The sequence below is a fragment of the Accipiter gentilis genome, chromosome 20 (genome assembly GCF_929443795.1).
Source record: "Accipiter gentilis chromosome 20, bAccGen1.1, whole genome shotgun sequence".
NCBI classification, from domain to species: Eukaryota; Metazoa; Chordata; class Aves; order Accipitriformes; family Accipitridae; genus Astur; species Astur gentilis.
The window spans coordinates 1,592,202-1,613,234 of NC_064899.1; the positions used below are offsets into that span (position 1 = coordinate 1,592,202).

Here is a 21,033-nt window from a genome sequence, read left to right on the forward strand (position 1 = left end):
CAATGCCTAATAAAATGTCACAGGCTTTGTATTTACCTGAAATTGCAGGGTCTCAGCACTTCTCTTGGCCTGAGCTAATTTTAGTTGTGCTAATGACTGCCTTAGAAGTCAGGTGACAATTTCCTAGCCTGTTTTAGCTTCGGTCTATGGGTATCATATATGCTAAGGTCTGACAAACTTATGTAGTCACTGCTTAACAAACAGCCTATATGTTAACTGGGGCTGGGGAGGCTAACTATGAACTTTGACTAATCATAATGCATCAAAACAGTAAAACTTTACCTGCGAACCAAAGGAAAGACCAAGTAAGCAGACTGTTAAAAAAAGAGAAAAGTGCTGTAACCATGTTAGGAACAGAAAATGTCACAGCAGTGACAGTACCCCCCTGAAAACCAGTATCAACAAAAATACAGGGAAAACTTGCTTCGCTTCCAAGGAAAAACCATGCAGTAATGCCATGAGTTTCAGAGATCTCATGAGATGGCATAGAAAAGTACAGGGGAAATGAAACCCGACTGAAAACCTCCCTTCCCATCTTACTATAAATTAAATGAGGTCTAATCAGATTTAACCAAGCTAGCCAGACCAACTAACTTTGAAATCAGAGACAGACTTCATGACATATTCAAGCAAGCAACTGTCAACCCATACCTTATCCAAGGTTTGAGCACACAGAAGCAGTGACACTTCACTGCCAGGTAGGTGACTTTTGAAACCCTTCCTAAATCAGAGAGGTTAGGAAAAATCATGGTCATTTGCAAAGGGTTATACCATTAAGTGTTCAGTAAGAGCACATTTCTGCAGTTTGGTCTTCACATAAGAAGTTAAATAAAAATACATTATTGTAATCAGGGGCTGCGCTTGTGTTAATGAATAAGCAACTTGTTATATTTGCTTGTTGTGCCATATTCAACTTTAAAAAGTACCCATTCAAGGCTGAGGTTTAGAACATTGGTATCATCATCATACTGAATCTGCATCAGTTTGATGTATGCAGCATTATGCCTACTTGGCATACATAATGAAGACATTTGGGAACCACGGCTCATTTGAGAAGCCACTTGCATACCACTTCCAACACCAATAACAAATGCTATGTAGGCTCAGAAAGAATGCACATATTAGGTTCGCCAATTTGAGCATTTTAACTTATACATGTATTCCCCTTAACAGTAGTGAACCATGTTTTATCCCATTTTCCATATTAAAGTTTTCCGCTTCTGTAAAACTTTCTCATAATTTTTACTAACTACATTAAGCCATTTCACTACACCTTTAACTAACCTTTGTGTGCTTTCAGATAACCAGTGTACTTCAGTTATTTTAGTGAATATGTATCTCCATATCCTGGGGCTCTATTCACATTAATCTTATCTCTAACAGGTGAAGTCAAAGCCAAAAATTTCAGTACAAAAGCAAATTAGATGTTTAGGATTCTGTCTCTGGTGTAATTTCCAAGCTTTTTGTTTCACATCCTCTGCAATGTTTCAAATCGTAGGCCCACACAGTGTCTATTCCCTCTCCAGTAGTATGATCTGGGATCCAGCTAGGGAAAGGAAAACGACAAGCAATGATTCTGGCATTACATTGAAGTTCTTCTTCCAGCTTCTTCTCCAACTGTGGCATCTGTTGAGCAACAACAAAAAACTTTCAGAAGCAGTAAAAAAACAGAAGCATTCTCTTTAGAATCTAATTCAAATATTAAAGAGGAGTCCAAGTTTTGAGGAATTTCTGGGAAAAAATTTAAGAAAGTATTCATGATGCATGTTTTGGCTTTGATGCATTGACAAAGAATATCTAAAACTAGAAAATGGTTATTGTGCCCCGATTGGTGAGATCAAGAAAATGGTACCTCTTAAATTCTCAGATATCAATTAAAAAAACATAGATAATCCCTTAGATTAAAAAAAACACAAATTAGGAAAAGACTTTGCATGTTCCAATTCATGATTCTTAGTGGGATTCTTCTCAATAGAGAATGAAAGTTCAGCCCCCTGAATTTATGCCATTTATGACACCCCACGTTGCATGAACCATTAAGTGATACTCAAAGGCCAATATCTCTCATAATTTCCAGTCTAACCCCAAGACAGATCCTGGGACACTCAAAACATCATACAGCCAACAACCCAAAGCAAACATTCTGCTGCCACTCTACGGTAAAGTACTGGTATGTTAAATGCTATTGAAATTGAGCTTTGTTGGCTCCAGCCTGTTAACACATGAGTCCCTGCAGCAGTACTGTATGAAACTTTATACAGAATCATAGAATAGTTTGGGTGGGAAGGGACCTCTAAAGGTCATCTAGTCCAAGCCCCCTGCAATGAGCAGGGACATCTTCAACTAGATCAGGTTGCTCAGAGCCCCGTCCAACCTGACCTGGAATGGTTCCAGGGATGGGGCATCTACCACCTCTCCGGGCAAACTGTTCCAGTGTTTCACCATCCTTATCGTAAAATATTTCTTCCTTATACCTCGTCTGAATCTACCCTCTTTTACTTTAAAAACATTACCCCTTGTCCTATTGCAACAGGGTCTACTAAAAAGTCTGTCCCCATCTTTCTTACAAGCCCCCTTTAAGCATTGGCAGGCTGCTATAAGGTCTCCCCGGAGGCTCTTCTCCAGGCTGAACAACCCAACTCTTTCAGCCTTTCCTCATAGGAGAGGTGCTCCAGCCCTCGGATCATCTTGGTGTCCCTCCTCTGGACCCGCTCCAACAGGTCCATGTCCTTATGCTGAGGACCCCAGAGCTGGACACAGAACTGCAGGTGGGTCTCACCAGAGTGGAGCAGAGGGGCAGAATCCCCTCCCTCGACCTGCTGCCCACGCGGCTTGGGACGCAGCCCAGGACAGTGTTGGCTTTCTGGGCTGCGAGCGCACATTGCCGGCTCCTGTCCAGCTTTTCATCCACCAGTACCCCCGAGTCCTTCTCTGCCGGGCTGCTTTCAATCCCTTCATCCCCCAGCCTGTACTGATAGCCGGGCTTGCCCCGACCCATGCGCAGGACCTTGCCCTTGGCCTTGTTGACCCTCATGAGGTTCACATGGGCTCACTTATTGAGTTTGTCCAGGTCCCTCTGGATGGCATCCCATCCCCCGGGTGTGTCAACTACCCTGCTCAGCTTGGTGTTGTCTGCAAACTCGCTGAGGGTGCACTCGATCCCACTGTCCGTGTCGGTGATGAAGCTATTAAACAGTACTGGTCCTAATACAGACCCCTGAGGGACACCACTGGTCACTGATCTCCATCTGGACATTGAGCCATTGACGACTACCCTCTGGATGTGACCATCCAGCCAATTCCTTAGCCACCAAATAGTCCATACATCAATCTATATCTCTCCACTTTAGAGAGAAGGATGTCATGGGGGACCATGTCAAATACCACTATGCAATTCTCCTTGGTTGAAGACCTACAGCCTAGCTTTCCTCCACTCACAAAAATCAAACAGATATGAAAGTCAAGGGAAGCATCACTACTCTTCCACAACAGAGCAACACCCTGCCCAGTCAGAGTATCTCCAATAAGTAGACTGCAAATTCTGCTATGGATTAAGTGAGAAATGAATTGACACATCTAGACTTCAAAGAAATTTCTTTCCCATCCCAGACAGTGATTATGTTCGGAAAAAAAAAAATCTTGATAGATTTAGCCATTTTTGTCCTTTGGAAAAGCTCTGTGTTATGGTTAAGCAGACCAGTGCACATCCATTTGGAATTCCCTTTATTCCTACATACTGTATCCATCTCAGGGAGTAATTATAACAGCAAGCTCCACAGGTTACTTCTATTACATGTAAAAATCTATTCACTTTGATATCATGACATAAGATTTAGATAACAAAAGCTTAAAAGGACAGTAATTATTTACAAATACAGCTCAATTTAAGTCACGAAGGACATAAAATATATTAAAAATTCACAAGAAAAAAGCCACAACAGAACATTATTAGAAAACAAGACTGACTGAAGAAAATGTATTTCCAAAGGCTGCAGATAGCTTCCACTATCACATACATGCAGGGTGTGCCTTTGATGTAACATCCTATTATAGCCACATTTAAGCTTACAATGGAATGTTTTAGGAAAACTAGAGTCATAGATCTAATACATCAGAGTCACCGCTGAATACTTTTAAGCATTCTATGCACTGATTTCATCCATAGAGCAAATGCTTTTGAACATTTTTGCTACCGTACCTTAAATAAACCAGAAAAATAAGCCTACATTGATATCTCAAACTGAGCTGAGACACCAGAAGGGAAAGACTAAGTTCCTACAGAAATTACAAATATGGACACAGCCTAATTTTTAATGAGTAATTATGAAAATTAATGACGTCATGTCTACATTAGCTCAAATTAGAAAACTTCATTAACAGTTCAGCCAAAAAGAATTGTATATTTGAACCAAACAGTCAAACTAGTTTTTAAGCTAAATCTCTCAGTAACATTAGGTGTTATAATCATAGTGTATTTGTATCAAGCCAGGGTTGGGGTTTTTTTGGCATGTCTACACAGATACACAGTTTAGTAAACTTTTTGTACAGTATATAATCAGTTAAAATACACAGAAGCCTGGTAAAAATTCTGTCATCCCACCCTGAACAAGTCTCAGTCTCCATGCAATGACTCATAGATAAACACACCTTTCCCCAGATGCTTGCAAGAACAGAGAGGTCTTACCATGTTCTGTAAGCTAATCTTGGATATGAAATAAAAGCACTGTGTGACAGCATCAAATCAGACCAGTATTATTAAAAAAGCTAAAGAGATCTATTGCCCGCAGTAAAAAAGAGAAAATGCATTAAAGTTTCTAGAAAATTAATTTAGTCATTCAGGAGGCTAACCATTCACAACTTCTAAAGTAAAGGAGATCACGAGCAAATGAATGCTCAGGAAACACAGTAGTTCATATGTCTGGATCTGTTACATTTATGACAGTATTTTTATTGGAAGAATTTAGACTAGTATTTACTGAGTTTGCTGAAGTTATTCTGAGCCCTAGAGCTACTCTTCCTATCATAGCTGTTACTAATTTATCCCACTTTATACTATTACATTTAAAGTTAAGCCAGTATTTCTGCTAGGTTTACTCACATTTTCCCAGGGCATTTGTTTATTTCTAGTTTACTAAAATATCTTTCTTCACCTGCATTATTTCCCTCAGTACAACTGCAGAATTTCTGACTGCAAATTCAAATATTTCTACTGCCCCCTCCCGGAACTCAAGCCAGAGAGTACATCACACATCCAAACCCAGCAACATCTGTAGCACAAGTAACATCATAGCTCTCACTAATATGCCACCCACCAAAGTTGGGGTGGGGGGGTGGGGTGGGGGGTAGAATGCATTTTCACTTCAGTTTCCAACACGAGTTACAATTTGAATCTGAAGTAGGTATTTAATTCCAGTGCTGATAAAGAAAAAGCAGAGAATAAGGAAGCTTTATTATGCTTGTTGCATCTTCCTGTTACTACTACAGATATATTTTCAGTATATATTGTATGGTATAGCATGACATAAAGCTCTTCACTCATTTCATCCCACATCTGTCCCAGAAGAGGAAGAAGCAATACAGAATCATTTATAGGATATTTGTTTCACTCCTCCATATGCATTCAACCTATACAGAAGATTCTAATAGTAAATCAAAATATCAAGAATATTTAAATAATTTTTCTCTTTTTACTAAAAAAGAGAAAAAGAAAATTAGATCAAGCTGAAAGCCAAAGTGAATGTAAAGTCTCACTGAATTTATCGAATATATCACTAAAGCAGTCAATATGCAACTCAATTTCTACACCAGTTTGGAAGAATGCATTTTCCCCATGGACATGATGAACATAGGCTACAAAGCCTTCCTAAAAGGCAAAAAATTTGTGGACTTGTACTCTAGCCATTATACTTGAAGTATTCGTCTCCCCTTTTAAACCCTCAAAGTCTAACATGGGCAAGGGATTATTTCAATATACCAGCTGCTGGCCTGTTGGAAGTGATTCGGTTTTTGGAGAACATAAGCAAAGTTCAATACTCTTCTCTAACAAGGTTCCCAAAAATCAGCTGTAGCCAATTTCTTACTCCATCCTCTCCCTGCAACTCCTCATTTTTTTTCAATATTAAAATCTGAAATTTTCAAGAACCAATCTATCAACTTCCCCCCAAGCAACTGGAGCACAGCAGTTTTCATTTTGGTTCTGAACTAATGGAGAGAAAATACTTCTCAAAAAACCATGTGTATTTTCAGAGCTCCAGTCTGCATACCATCACAAGTTTCACCATGACATAAGCAAAAATGAAATATCAAAATACTAGTACTAACTAAATTTGACTTTCTGCAGGTTGGTTCATTTTGCAGATGAATGTACTAACACTGAATGCCTTGGTATTAAAGTAATTAAACAATGCAAAAATAGTAAACTTACCATTTGAGGTACCCCAAAAACAACAACATTCGTATAATGGGAAAAAGAAACCTAAAATAAAATTTGAGAACAAATCTTAATGAAAATGGCATTTATATTTGGGGAATTTCTCTCCATTCTTTTCTCCTAATCCCTCTAGTTGCACTCCTTTCAACAGGGATTTAGACCAAAAATAAGAAAGGAGATCCCATATCAACATTTCATCACACAAATTCCACATAAAGACAACTTTATATTGCTGAACAGCAAAAAAACGTTCTACTGCCTGGCCAAGAATATGGCATCAACTCTAGCAGCACAGAAAGTATTAATTTAGAAAATACCTACTTGATTTTACTCATGGCTAAGTTTTTCCACAACTCCTGTATATATTAAAATGATGTATTGTTTTAAGTTTGCCCCCACTTTTGTTAAATGTTAGCTAGCTATAAAAACTTGCAAGGCATTTCAATGCCTAGGTTCTCCCAGTCCTGAAGTTTCCCTATGTTCCTCTCTGAACAAAGATAAAACAGTACATTCACACTTTTCCCCTAAATTCCTGGTATCCACTTCACCCATTACAAAATGCTATTCTTAAAAAAATAAAACAAAAAAAAACACCAAAGGAAAAAAAACCCAAAACAACAAAACCCAACACCACTACCACCACAAACAAAGCAGCCAAAACCAGACAAAAACCCCCCACAATTGTGACAGGAATAACAGGGGAAAGGCCCACATAAATATGACCCAAAAAAGCATGCATCATTAAAGAAGCAATTGTGACTCAAATGATTGAAAACTGTGAAAAAAATCTGTCACATGTAAGTTACCTTAAAGCAACACTCAAAACCAGGTAACACATTGCACTGCTAGAAAAGAATATGTCTAATGAAAGAAATGTCAGGTGATATTCTGATCTTGCATGAGGTGAATGAGAGTCTTGTTACGGACTGCACAGAATCCGCTCTCAGTGAAGCCTGACATTACAGCACCCACATCATTTATCAGGCACAAGCACGACATAGTTTGCTCAAGGAGCCTGTACTGAAAAAGGACAGCACTTCACCAAAGCACAAAACCAGGAGAGCAGGGTATTGTGCTCTGATCCCAGTTTCTATGGGCTCAAGTACTTTTCTCAAAGCCCAATACAGCACCTTGTGGCCAGTCAGTGCTCTGGTTCTTTCAAGGAAGTATTTCCAAATTACAGAAATCTCTCAAACATCCCTGATTCATTCTTATGTACTTTGCCACCTACCTTCCATAAGTCTGAAATATAAAACTTGGTGTTCTGATGCACCCCATCTCTCCAGGCACGATATCTGGAGTACCAGGCTAGCCAGGGATTTAATTCATAACCAACAGCTTTGAATCCCCTTTTTGCAGCTGCTATGACCTACAAGAAAGAAAATAAGTCTTTACTTACAAACCAAGAAAGTGTATTCATCTTAACAGTTTTATTTACAATATAAATCAAAGGAATGCACCTTTGCAAATCACTCAGGTTTTAATCCCCAATAGATTGGTAGTATAGTGAACAAAAACTCAAACTACATTTCACCATTACGACTAGTCCCATTGAAATTAATACATATATTCAGACGAACAAAATGAACCACTTAAACATTCCCAGGGCAAAGCTGTAAGCTTGTAGTACGTCTACAATTTACATAAAAGTTTAACTTAACATATTCATGATACTACCTTGGAATTAAAGAGCACCAAAATTGACCATGGAGAGAACAGTGAAATACACAAGCAGAAATGCTCAAAATTAGAGCGCTTATTTGAAAAGCAGTGATGAGTAGGCACTTGAGAGACTCCTGAATCATAGCCAAAATGACCTACCAATAGAAAGAGTATGAAAGTAGTCTGTTAACACGCCCGCACACACACAAAAATATGAATTAAACATGCAGTAGGTACTCAAATCAGATGCCTCAGATGAGGGTCAACGGCCAGAACGCTGAGCGGAAAGGGCATCAGAAACTGCAGTTTTCTCATACCTACGTGCTTTTCTCTGTTTCCCACTCAGGCACAACTCCTTCTAAGCCACCTTCACAGATTTGGATTTCCAAATCAAATTTTTTAGTGTGGATAAATAGTTGACTCATTCACATGAAACATGGACAAAGGTAGCTTTAAAGAACTTGCTTGTTTCCATCAAAAACCTACTTAGTGTGCTATTCTGTTGCTAAAACTTGAAGCAGATGGTTATGAAATGGTACACAAAACATCACAACTACAAAAAAACCCACACTATTCTCCACTATACCCTCACCGCCACATTTCACAAACTGGGGTTCAGACAAGGTCCTGGAAGCACAGTATTGCTTTGGCAATTATCACCGTTTCTCCTGGTAATTAGTCTAGCTTCACCACATTGATTTTGAAGTGGGGCAGCCAGCACTGCACCAAGGTGTGCAGACTACAGTTTTAACAATACCAGGATTGTTATTTTTTTTAATCCATCACTCATTTCTTATTCTCCTTTGTTATTCTATCACCTTTATACAGTAAGCGTAGATCTGCAGCTCCAAAAGCACAGTCCTATTTAATCTCACAGCCTCATGTGCTGCAGCTATAAACCTATGTGGAATCACAGCTCTTTGGCAATCACAATACCAATACTTTGATCACGTTTTCACATGAATGCTGTGCAACTCCCTCCAGCCAACAGGGTGAAGTTATTTTGTACACTGCCTCATCAAGCTACAAGTGAGTCTGGAGCAAAAAGTATTGATTACTCCCCTAAACTGAATGTAAACCTTTCTCAACTTTGAGCCTATTCACAGGACTCAAAACAAAAACACTGGATGCCAAAGACAAGACATTCACAAGTATGAGCAAACCACAGCAGCCACTGCTAGAGCATTTGGCGCTTTTTTCGAGAGGCAATACAAAAGGAAGGCGATGCCCGTAACTTACAATACGGCCATCCCCGCTACCAATGTCAACTAGGGAGCCGCTTCTGTTCTCTAACATTTTCAGCACATTCTGGATCTGAGTGGAAGTTGCAGGAACGAAGGGCAGGCACACTTTTCTCAGAGCCGGGGTCACGAAGGGGGTGACCACAGCATAGAGTGCCACCAAGGTCCCACCGACACCAGCAGTGACCAACAGCCCCCAGTTCCTCCTTCTGGAGCCGCCCTCACAATCCTCTTGCCGGCCTGCTGCGTGGCTCTCCTTCACTAGCGCCTTGGACATCACACCTAGAGACAGACATTAAAGAGTATTTTCTCTAACGGCTTTATCACGTGCTCACTTAAAGAGAAAGCAGTATACTGTATCAGAAGGAAAAAAACCAAACTTATAGCCTTTTAGCTGATTCCTAGACCCTAGGGAAACGTTACTGCCTTTGAGAAGCTGAAGGGCTAGGTTAATTTTTCAGGCCAGGAAAGCCGTTTCCATTTCAGCCTGCAGTTCCTCCCACCGGCCGGGCAGCAGCGCGCCCCAGCACAGCTCCAGGGCCGCGCAGGCAGAGACCTCCCCGCCACGGACCGCCCGGGAGCCCGCGCTCAGGGAAACGTCCCTGAGCGGTTACTGTTCTTCCCTTCAGGAGGGAATTTTCTCCAGAGCACAATGGCCCAGCCACAAAGCCGCCGGCCAGCCGCGACCCTACCCCCCAGAGCCCCCTCAGCACCAGGCCTATGCTGCTCTCCGCCAGCAGTATTTATAGGGGAGGGAAATACCACTTCGCTATGTGGGGGGGGGCGGACGAGAACACGGGAGAGAAACCTTTCTGAAAGCTCTTCCGAGAGGAAAGGCCCGCACCCTTCTGCCGTGTGTCTGTCCCCACTCCTTCGCGTTCACGTCACCCGGTGCAGTCCGTATTCTACTCCGTACATTATCTTCGCTTCCCGCCGCCCCCCCCCCGCAGCTGAGGGACGGGTCCGCGAGCACCTCCCATCCCTCACCGTGGCGGGCGCTTCCAGAAAGGTCCGCTGGAGGCGCCACATAAGTCCCGCCCGCGAAATGTGTCGCGCGGGCGGCCTTCCGCGCAGGCGCGGAGCCTTGCGTGAGCCAGCGCGGTCACGTCACGGCGCGGCGGGTGCGGCAGCTTCCGGCTCGTGGTCGCCCGGTGTGTGGGAGACAGCGGCAGCCATGTCGGCCATGGGGACCCTGGCGTTCGATGAGTATGGGCGGCCCTTCCTCATCCTCAAGGACCAGGAGCGCAAGACGCGCCTCATGGGGCTTGAGGCGCTCAAGGTGAGCGAGGGGCCGCCGGGCCGTCCGCGGGCGGCCGGGCCGGGCAGCGCCACGCCGCCGTTGGGAGCCGGCGCCGTTAGGCCTCGGCGGGAGGATGGAGCCTGTTGGGCTGAGGGGGGCCCTGCCCTTCTCTTCTGCCCCGTGTCGGGCCTGCAGCTCGGTCGTTGTTCCCAAGAAAAGGCCGTGGCTGAGCGAGGAGGCGGCCGCGTGTGAATGCGTGGGGTTTAAATAACTGGCGGAAGAGTGGAGCGAAATTATACCGGCTTGTCCTTCTAGCGTTGCTTGCTTTTGTTCCTTCCCTGCTTTAAACCTCGGGGCTGTCATTTTAGCTGCTCGGCTTTTGCGTGCTTTAGCGGTGCAAGTGCAAGCCGTGCAAGAAAAGGCATGGGAAGTGTTTCTGGCATAAACCCGCTACGCATGTGTTGATTTTTTTTTTTTTTTTTCTAGTCATAATTGGCTGTTGTCAGTTAAATCGCAATATTTGCGTTAGCTTTTTATCCCCTATATTTTTCTTAGCTTAATATTACGATTTGGGGATGCGTGGTAATGATTTAACTTACTTCACCTTTCTTTTCTAGTCTCACATAATGGCAGCAAAGGCTGTAGCAAGTACTCTGAGAACATCCCTTGGGCCCAATGGTAATAATGAAATATAATTTTAATGGTTTTTTCTCAGTAATTGTTTTTTGGGGATTTTGTAGATTTTGCTTCATGCTTTGAATACAATTTTTTTAGGCTTAGATAAAATGATGGTGGACAAAGATGGTGAGGTGACTGTGACAAATGATGGTGCTACCATCCTGAATATGATGGATGTGGATCACCAGATAGCCAAACTTATGGTGGAGCTATCTAAATCTCAAGATGATGAGATTGGCGATGGAACTACTGGAGTCGTTGGTAAGAACAGATTTTAAATTTAACTTGGCTTTTCCAGCTTTAAAATCATGCTTCTTCAGCTATTTTAAGAAATTTTGCATTAAGTAACAGTAGTTTTTCTGTAGCACGTTTTTAGAGTATTTACTGCTTCGGCATTTTTGTCAGTTTTTGTGTTAGGAGTCTTTCAATGCGGAAGATATTTTTGTGTCTTTTCTAAGCATGGCTACATTTTAAGTTAGTGTTGAGACTCCTCTTTGTACTTTCAAAATTTTTCTGCATAATTTTCTTCATAATCTTCTATCTGTCCGGCCTTGGCGCCTATGCTTCTTTTTGGTCCAACATAATGCAGTTTTCTTTCCAAGCATAGCAAGCAGGGGGTTGTTTATGGTTATTTTGTCATTTAAGAAACCTTGAACTGTGAAAATATTACAGAAAAAAATCAGAAGTCGTACTTTTTAATCTTTTGATAATGCATTAAAAATGATGCTTCAATCTATGTAAGTGTACATGTTGTTTTGAAATTTTGTCTTATAGTTCTGGCTGGAGCGTTATTGGAGCAGGCTGAGCAATTACTAGATCGTGGTATTCACCCTATCAGAATAGCAGATGGTTATGAGCAGGCAGCCCGCATTGCAATTGAGCATCTAGACAAAATCAGTGACAGCTTTACAGTTGATCCACAGAACATTGAACCTCTGATCCAGACAGCAAAGACAACGCTAGGCTCTAAAGTGTAAGTCACAAAAACTTCAGAAGAATATCTAAATTTCCCTTAAAAATACTTGAGCCGAAGGGAGAAATCTTGGTGTTTTGATGGATTATTGAATTGTTTGTGTTACTGGAGTGGCTGCTGAAGGGTCTTTAATGTTTGATTTTGACTAATTTCTCAATTGACTCATGTCTCAGGGTAAGAAACTGTGAATCCTTTTTCTCTAAAGAGTCAATTCCATGAGGTTAAACAGCTGCACAATCAATTTCATTTTAACCTGTTAGTTCCAGATTTCTGCATCATAGCAAATTCCAAGAGTAATGCAGACCTTTTAAAAATAATAGTGCTATATTTCAAAGGTGTATTTTGGTTTTGTTTTTTCCTTTAAAAAATTTTTGTAGGGTAGTTCCATAAGTGCATTTTTCATTATAGGTTCTATGTGTAGTATATAAATCCAGACATTGTAAGGGCTGCCTTTGCAGAGCTCTCTCAACAGTGTTTTCTGTGACTTGAATGTTTCTTAGTAGTTAATACTCCTCACTTGTTTCAAATCTGTATCTTGAGACTATGTCCACAAAGACTACTTAGACAAACCATATTGCATGTTCTGTTTTCTGCCACATGTAGCACCTTTTATTTCAGTGAACAAACAAGCAGGACTTCCTCTTCTAATGGAGCATATAAAAGTTGTTAGCTATAATGATACTTTGTTGTGTTTGAGATTGATAGAATCACTCTTTTTTCTTCCAAATTGTGGAAATGTAGTGCAACCTTACTGTATTTTTTTTTTAAACCTAGAGTTAACCGTTGTCACAGACAAATGGCAGAAATTGCTGTAAATGCTGTGCTGACAGTAGCAGATATGGAACGTAAAGATGTTGATTTTGAGCTGATCAAAGTACAAGGCAAAGTGGGAGGTAGACTGGAAGATACACAGCTGGTTAAAGGAGTGATTGTGGACAAAGATTTCAGTCATCCACAGATGCCTAAAGTAAGTGATGTCCCTGTGTGCATGTCTCATTTGTGATGGCTTAAATAAGATTGTCTAACCCAGTTCAAATGCTGTCCTAGCATTTCTTAAGTATTTAAACAGTGTTGTGGTTTGGCTTGGGTTTTCACTCATACATTTAGAGAGAAGGGGGAGAGGAGCATTAAATTCTTCATGCTGGAAGAGACCGAGTTAGATTTTACAACAATCTTGAGAAATGTGGGCGGGGGGAATTGCTGTACAACTAAGTGAGGACAGGTGCAGAGTTCTATGCAGAAACAGAAATGATCATCCATAGTGTGTAATATGTTTTAGATGCTTAATGCAACTCAGTATCAGGAAATGCTTCTTAAACTTTGAGTTGCCATGTTGTCCTGTTTTGAACGCCCCAGAAGCTGTCCTTCTGTTATACTTGGTGTAGGTAAGGTCTCTAAGTCTTTGTGCAGCATACTTCAAGAAAGATGGAGGCAATTTAAAATTTCTACTATTCTAAAATATTTTTCTAATAGGTGACATGGTTTATCCTAGGAAAAGGAAGCCTAGTAGAAAATTTCAGTCATGTAGTATATAAAAGGTGGCTATGATGACAAGTATGTAGTATTCTCACTGGTCATGGTGGATAGGGCAAATAATGGTTTCACTGAAGTTTTTTTTCTGGGGTTTTTTTTGTGTTTTGTTTTTTTTAAACTTTAAACTATAAAAAGACATCGCTGGTAAAGATTAAGGGCTTAAACAGTGTCTTCAAGCTGTGGAATGTCTTCTAAGTGGGTGTCGTGGTTTAAGCACCACACAGCCGCTCACTCACTTTCCCCCCACCCGGTGGGATGAGGGAGAGAATTGGGGCGGGGGAATAAAACTTGTGGATTGAGATAAAAACAGTTTAATAGAACAGAAAAGAAAAAAATAATAACAATAATAATAATAACAATAATAAAATAGTAATAATACGAGGATTCGAATATACAAAACAAGTGATGCACAATGCTATTGCTCACCACTCACCGACAGATGCCCAGTTAGTTCCTGAGTGGCGATCCCCCCCAGGCCGACTCCCCCCAGTTTATATACTGGGCATGACGTCACACGGTATGGAATATCCCTTTGGCCAGTTGGGGTCAGCTGTCCTGGCTGTGTCCCCTCCCAACTCCTTGTGCACCTCCAGCCTTATTGCTGGCTGGGCATGAGAAGCTGAAAAACCCTTGGCTTGGTCTAAACACTACTTAGCAACAACTGAAAACATCAGTGTGTTACCCACATTCTTCTCATCCTAAATCCAAAACATAACACTATACCAGGTACTAGAAAGAAAATCAGCTCTATCCCAGCCAAAACCAGGACAGTAGGCTATAGAGACTTTTGATGGAATTACTTGGGTATAGTTAGTTTCACTTTAGAATAAGTCAGATGATCTTCATATTGCTTCCTGTCCTTGTGTTATTAAAGATATGTCTATGTTTTGTAAATATAAGAAAGAGGTGTTACTGAGGTCGAAACTCAACTTTTTTTTTTTTTCTTTTTTTTTATTGTATAGGAGCTTAAAGACGCTAAAATTGCAATCCTTACTTGTCCCTTCGAACCACCTAAGCCTAAAACCAAGCATAAGCTTGATGTCACATCTGTGGAAGATTACAAGGCACTGCAGAAATATGAAAAGGAGAAGTTTGAAGAGATGGTGAAACAGGTAGTCTTTAAGACTATTTCTCTGTTTACTATGTTTTTCACAGCATTTACACAAAGTAGTGTAGTGTATGGATTTATTACTGGATATGAGCTAATAATCCTGATAGGAGGCAATATACAAGTGATTGTAAGGCTATGAATAAAGTCAAGTTTATGTAAGAAAAAGATACCACCCTGGTTTGAAATTTACTTTGATCTCTATGTATGCCAGATGGTTCAGATCTTCAGACTTATGTTTTGCAAAAATGAGGAGAATTAAAATCATGAAGAAATTGTTGTTCATTCCTGTGTTAGCTCTGATCAGAAGATTGACGTTTTGTGTTGCTTTCAGATAAAAGACACTGGTGCAAACCTTGCTATTTGCCAGTGGGGTTTTGATGATGAGGCAAATCACTTGCTGCTCCAGAATGAGCTGCCTGCTGTTCGTTGGGTTGGTGGACCTGAAATAGAAGTAAGTAAAATCTTCTAAAACTGGGCTTTGTACCAGTTCTCAAACATTTGTTAAGTAATACACTGTATCAGTTAAAAGTTCAGGCTTTCTGGGTGGAACTGCGTAATCATGTGTGGGTGGGTATTGGAGAAAAATTGTTAGGGTTGGTGGGAAGAACCTACAATGAATGGGACTATGGTTTATAACTGGAGTGTATGCATGTTACTTGTTAAAAGTTTTATGTGGCTAGGAATGTTTCTGCTTTAGTCTCGCTGTTTGCAGAAACAAGGCATCTCCTGAAATACTTTAAAATGATGGGAAGATAACGTTTTGGAGTAGGCATTGCAACAGATTCTCTTCCACTAGTTTTGTGTTACAAAAAACATAATGGAAAAGTCTTCTCGAAGTAACTGATGGTTGCTTAATTTCAGTTAATCGCCATTGCAACTGGAGGACGCATTGTTCCTCGCTTCTGTGAACTCACGGCAGAGAAATTGGGTTTTGCGGGTATTGTCCGAGAGATCTCCTTTGGAACAACAAAGGACAGAATGCTTGTCATTGAACAGTGTCAGAATTCCAGAGCTGTGACCATTTTCATTAGAGGAGGAAATAAAATGGTGAGATGGTTAGATGTTATGAGTGTTTGATACGTAAGTTGCAGAATGTGTAGTTTCCTTCGAAAGCATATTAACTCTTCTTGGTTTTGTCTAAATTATGCTTGCAGTGTGGACAAATAGAAGAAGGGGAGGGTTGTAGGCAGTCATGACTGTGTTAGAGGTAGCTTGTTAGATTCAGATCCTGTGTTTTTGAATGGTAACTTTGTTTTCTCGCTGTTAGACCATATAGTTCATAAATAGAGAAATAATTTTACCTGTGGATGCTCTAATTTGTTGGGGTTTTTTTCTCATTGGAGGGTCACTTTTATGCGTAAAAACATACTAGCATTTTTTAAAGATTTGGTTTTATTATAGACCTAGGTATGTCACTTCTGATTTAGTCCAGTTAAAAAAAAAAGAAACCCAAACTAACCCACCACCACCATTGCCCCCAGAATGAGACCATTTTAAATGCTTATGTACTTACCCTTGTTCTTGGTTGTACTGTTAGTGTTAAACTATATTTAGTATAGGTCAAGTCCTACTTTGATTGAAAATCTTAGAGAGAAAAGAACATAACACCTAGTCTGAAGAGTTCTTTAATAAATACTGCTTTAAAGGTGAGCATAACTTGCTAAATCCTTCTACATCTTTTGAAGTTGGGAGTTGACATAAATTGCAGTGTGAAAATGTTGGCATTTAAATGTAAGTGTTTTGCGTCTTGGAAATATGCAGGACTGAAAACATGATCATGTAAGTTTTTGTCATTTCAATTTACAGATTTAACAAATAACATTGAAAAGGTGTGTATTTTTTTTATTCCTTCTCTGCCACTGCGTGTCTAACATTTTGTGTTTTGAAATAGTGTAACATGGCAGCAGTGGAACTGCATTAGAACCATGAAAAGATCCTACAGTTTATTTGCAGTTTCCATTTCTGTATTAGGAAACACATCTCCATAGCCTTCCATTGTGTATATTGTAAAATAACATGCTATTCTATAATTCCAGATTATTGAAGAAGCAAAGCGATCTCTTCATGATGCATTGTGTGTAATCCGGAATCTTGTTCGTGATAATCGTATTGTGTATGGTGGTGGTGCAGCTGAAATCTCTTGTGCCTTGGCAGTCAGTGAAGCAGCAGATAAGGTAAGAAGGGAACAGTTAACAACTTTCCTTAATTTATGAAGGGTAAATAAGGCTTAAGCCCATCTTAAGAGATTCCAGAAAGTGCACATTACAGAACTTCCTGACGTGTGCTGATAACCAATGTTAAAAGTGTTCCTTCTCTCTGTAAAAAGTCATTATGAGTACCTTTTTCTTTTTATGATAAGAGCAGTTTGAAATTGTTTTAATTTGCAAGTAGTTACCATCCAAAGGCATTCATTCGGTTATTGAGATGCATATTCCCAGGAAAATCTGCATATCATGTATATATTTTACAGCTAGTGTGAAAATCTGCTTTTGCTAACATTGGAGTTTATAGCTGTATGAATTCAAATGTCTTTTCCCCTAGTGCCCATCTTTGGAACAGTATGCCATGAGAGCTTTTGCAGATGCCCTGGAGGTAATTCCCATGGCACTTGCGGAGAACAGCGGTATGAATCCAATACAGACTATGACTGAAGTGCGGGCTAGGCAAGTGAAAGAAAATAATCCTGCCCTCGGCATTGATTGTTTGCAGAAAGGAACAAATGGTAAGAACTGCACTGTGGTGAAGGAGGAACGTGACAGGGTTTTCTTTCTCAGAAGATCAAAACGCTTACTATTTTGCCTCTCAGCCCCCGCCTTTTATTTTTGAAACCTGTGCATCGCTTCAGTTACGAACTCTTGCCATAATAAATGGTAATGCAGGTGGAGGAATACGTGCATGTCTCCCAGGCAGAAAATGTATAATTGCTTGAAAACCTTTATTTGGTGGCAAGATCAGTTGAAGATGTTGGCTGACCTTGTGGTACAGGAATAAGTGTTACTCACTGTGAGGCAAGAGCAGGCTGTGTTTTAAATACTGCAGTTTTAGTGATCCACTTTACACCACAGCCCTGCAAACAGTTGTTTTGAGAAATGGCTTGTGAAGAAGTAAATAAAAGGCTGGAAATGTCTTTAGGTAGTGTTGTTCACACCAGTACATGTGCATATATAGATCTGTGACAAGCATGGGAAGACTAAGAATGTATGAAAACTTACTTTCATCTGGACATAAGCTTTTCGCACTCCTAGTCTGTTGCTTTTTTCAGAAGAGGTGGTAAATTTTGGAACACAATGTAGGACACTGTGTTTATGTAAATTCATAAGCCTTCTTTGATTAGGTGTTTCTGCTTTATGGCATTTGAACTTCCACTTCTTTAGTGGTTGCTTAGCCTTTAGGATGCTTCTAATATTTGTATCGGGAACTGTATTCTTAAAATATAATGCAGAAAGATGAAAAGCTACAACTGGGGAAGACTTAGTTGGGAAAAGAGTTTGGATCTTAATGTTCTAAGATCTTTGGTAAGAACCCAGACAGAACTCTAGTTTGTACAGATTTGTTTGTCAGCTATGGTGGCCAAGAGTAACAACTTTGAAACGTTCTTTAAAGCTACATGGAAATTACTATTTGAGGTTAAATGTTATATTTAGATTTGAGGAGGGTATCTAACTCTTCTGCTTCTTTTTGGCAGATATGAAGCAGCAGCATGTTATTGAAACCCTGATTGGTAAGAAACAGCAGATCTCTCTGGCGACTCAGGTTGTTAGAATGATTCTGAAGATTGATGATATCCGTAGGCCTGGAGAATCTGAAGAGTGAAGGTCAAAAAGCAAGGAAAACATTAAGGGGGCCACAGCAGTAGCGAAGACGGTAGTATTCTGATGCTTCATCTTCCGCTATTTATTTTGGACACGTCTTGCTTCAGATACTGTAATGGCTAATTGTTGGAAATAAAACACAGTTTAGAACTGGCGGTTTCAAGACTTGTTTCAGAAGTATTGTTGCATCTTTTCTTAGATGGGTGTGAATATTCAGCAAAAACACTTCTTGAATGTATAGGAAAAAACCATTGATAATGCAGTAAAATTCCATGGGCCCTTTTCCATTGCTCCTGCAGCTAACTCCATTAGCTGCTTGTGAGCAAAGCCCACAGATTCTCATTTTAAGAGGTCTGTCAGTCTTCAGTGAAGCAAGCAGAAACTTTTTGTAGCCTCCAGTAGTTTTCATATGTTAAATATATCAAGTATGAAGTTTCAATCTGAAGATTTAAAGGACCTGTATTTCATGCTTCCAGTTGCTTCTATTTTTTATCTTGTGGCACCCTTTAAGTGTGTTCCTGATCTATGTGCAAGGAGGAGTTTTTTCAGAGGTATACACATTCAGCCAAGTGGGAGGTTTTCCCAAAACTTTTGTCTATACTACCACAATTGAGTGCACTTGCTTTGTAACTTCCAAGTATGATCTTAGAATGGTAGAGTAAATTTACTAGTAAGGTGCCTTGCTTGTGAAATTATTAGCAAGAAACAAGTGGTAGACCAGAACTAATTGCAGATTTCAAAAGATAGGGAATTACTGAAAATATCAACTCAACATTACTTGCGTTACATTTCACCTGCATAAAGTTTCAGAGTGTGGCAGCACAGAGGAAACTTTCTTTTTTACTGGCTGCTGTTAGCTAGCAGGTCTTGTTCTAATCACTTACTTAATCTATACATCACTTGAGTCAAACAAAGTCCTTCACTGAGTGCTGACAGAGGAGGAAGGGCAGAAATAACAGGGTTGACTTATGGTGGGAGAGGTCCAGGACTGGTTGTAATAAAGTATATTTCCAGAACTGCTTGAGGAAGAACCCCGCAAAGCTTTGTTTTCAGTGTTGGAAAATGAGTACTGGGTGTTTCATTGTTATTCTTTTGCCTTTTCCCAAATTAGCTTCATTTACATGCAGTTCAGTGGACACCAACAGTTAATCAGTTTTACTGCTGCCGATGTCTGGCATTCTGAATCAGTTCATGGTTGTAGTTGTGAATCTAAAATCCCATAAATACGTTGGCTCACATGGAGCCATCTCTTACTTTTTTCAGTAACACAGAAAGAGAACGGGTGCAGCTAGAACTTAAGAGGGAGTAATTTAATTGTACTGATACATCCCTTCCACCTCATAGTGAAATTGTACATGTGATAGAAAGGAAGTGAGAAAACAGTTACTTGTGTGTTACCAGTTTTTCCCCTTCAACTCCTGTCCCCTGTGCTTCTGGGCTAACCCCAGCCAGCAGCTCAGCCCCACACAGCTGCTTGCTCGTTCCCCCCGGCAGAATGGGGGAGTGAATCGGAAGGGTAAAAGTGAGAAAACGCATGGGCTGAGATAAAGACAGTTTAATAGGGAAAGCAAAAGCGGCGCACACAAGCAAAGCAAACCCAGGAATCCATTCCCAACTCCCCACTCCCCACTGGCAGGCAGACGTTCAGCCATCTCCAAGAAAGCCGGGCTCCAGCACGCTAAGGAACGGTGACTTGGGAGACAAACGCCATCACTCCCAAGGTCCCCTCTCCTTTCCCCCAGCCTTCTGTTGTGTGGGCGCGGTGTTTGATGGCGTGGGCTGTTGCTTTGGTTAGTTCAGGTCAACCGCCTGGCAGTGGTCCTTCCCAGCCTGCTGCACGAGCACTGTTCAGCAACAGCTAAAACATCAGTTTGTTTTTCAGCATTGTTTTGGTCACAAATCTAAAGCGCAGCACTGTACCAGCTACTATAAGGAAAATTAACTCCATGGCAGCCAGAGCCAGCACATGGCTTAGAAATCGTGACTCTTAAAACGTGCGATCCCAAGAAGAAACGGGCAGTACTGCCCACCACTTCTCTGCTTTTGGGTGTCCTGACCAGGAGATCTGGGGAGGCAGAGGAGGGAGGGCTCTGTGGAAAGGGGGGAAGCTGTGGTGATGCTCTGCGGATGGTGGATGGGGTTGGTTCACAGCAGCTTAGAGCTTACAGTTGGTAACAACGGACAAATCTTCAGCATGACGTGCTGGTGGTTTCTAAGGATGTGTGAGCTGAGAGCTGGTCAGAATTAGGTGGTGATGGTGTGTTGGTTTGGGGTTTTTTTTTCCTCCAAGGGCAGGTTTTGACTAAACTGCTGCCTAACTCAGAAGCCTCTAGGAACACGGGACAATTTATTT

General features: G+C 40.8%; 2 protein-coding genes across 6 annotated transcripts; one reads left to right on the forward strand and one right to left on the reverse strand.

Moving 5' to 3' along the window:
* Positions 1–908: 908 nt before the first annotated feature.
* Positions 909–10,399, reverse strand: ATPSCKMT (ATP synthase c subunit lysine N-methyltransferase). Of its 5 annotated transcripts, none has more exons than XM_049823949.1 (5): positions 10,321–10,399; positions 9,332–9,615; positions 7,662–7,799; positions 6,425–6,475; positions 909–1,626 (listed from the first exon to the last, which is right to left on the reverse strand). In XM_049823949.1, the coding sequence occupies exons 2-5, from the start codon at positions 9,608–9,610 to the stop codon at positions 1,429–1,431; spliced, it is 666 nt and encodes a 221-aa protein (XP_049679906.1). In that variant the 5' UTR covers positions 9,611–9,615; positions 10,321–10,399; the 3' UTR covers positions 909–1,428. The 5 variants fall into 5 exon arrangements, with proteins under 5 accessions (XP_049679906.1, XP_049679903.1, XP_049679907.1 ...); XM_049823946.1 differs by lacking the exon at positions 10,321–10,399 and adding an exon at positions 10,178–10,242; XM_049823950.1 differs by lacking the exon at positions 10,321–10,399 and adding an exon at positions 10,142–10,185.
* Positions 10,400–10,449: 50 nt separating this feature from the next.
* Positions 10,450–18,845, forward strand: CCT5 (chaperonin containing TCP1 subunit 5). Its single transcript, XM_049823932.1, has 11 exons — positions 10,450–10,612; positions 11,191–11,251; positions 11,348–11,512; positions 12,026–12,224; positions 12,999–13,191; positions 14,720–14,869; positions 15,200–15,319; positions 15,730–15,915; positions 16,905–17,042; positions 17,410–17,590; positions 18,554–18,845. The coding sequence occupies exons 1-11, from the start codon at positions 10,508–10,510 to the stop codon at positions 18,679–18,681; spliced, it is 1,626 nt and encodes a 541-aa protein (XP_049679889.1). The 5' UTR covers positions 10,450–10,507; the 3' UTR covers positions 18,682–18,845.
* Positions 18,846–21,033: the final 2,188 nt, after the last annotated feature.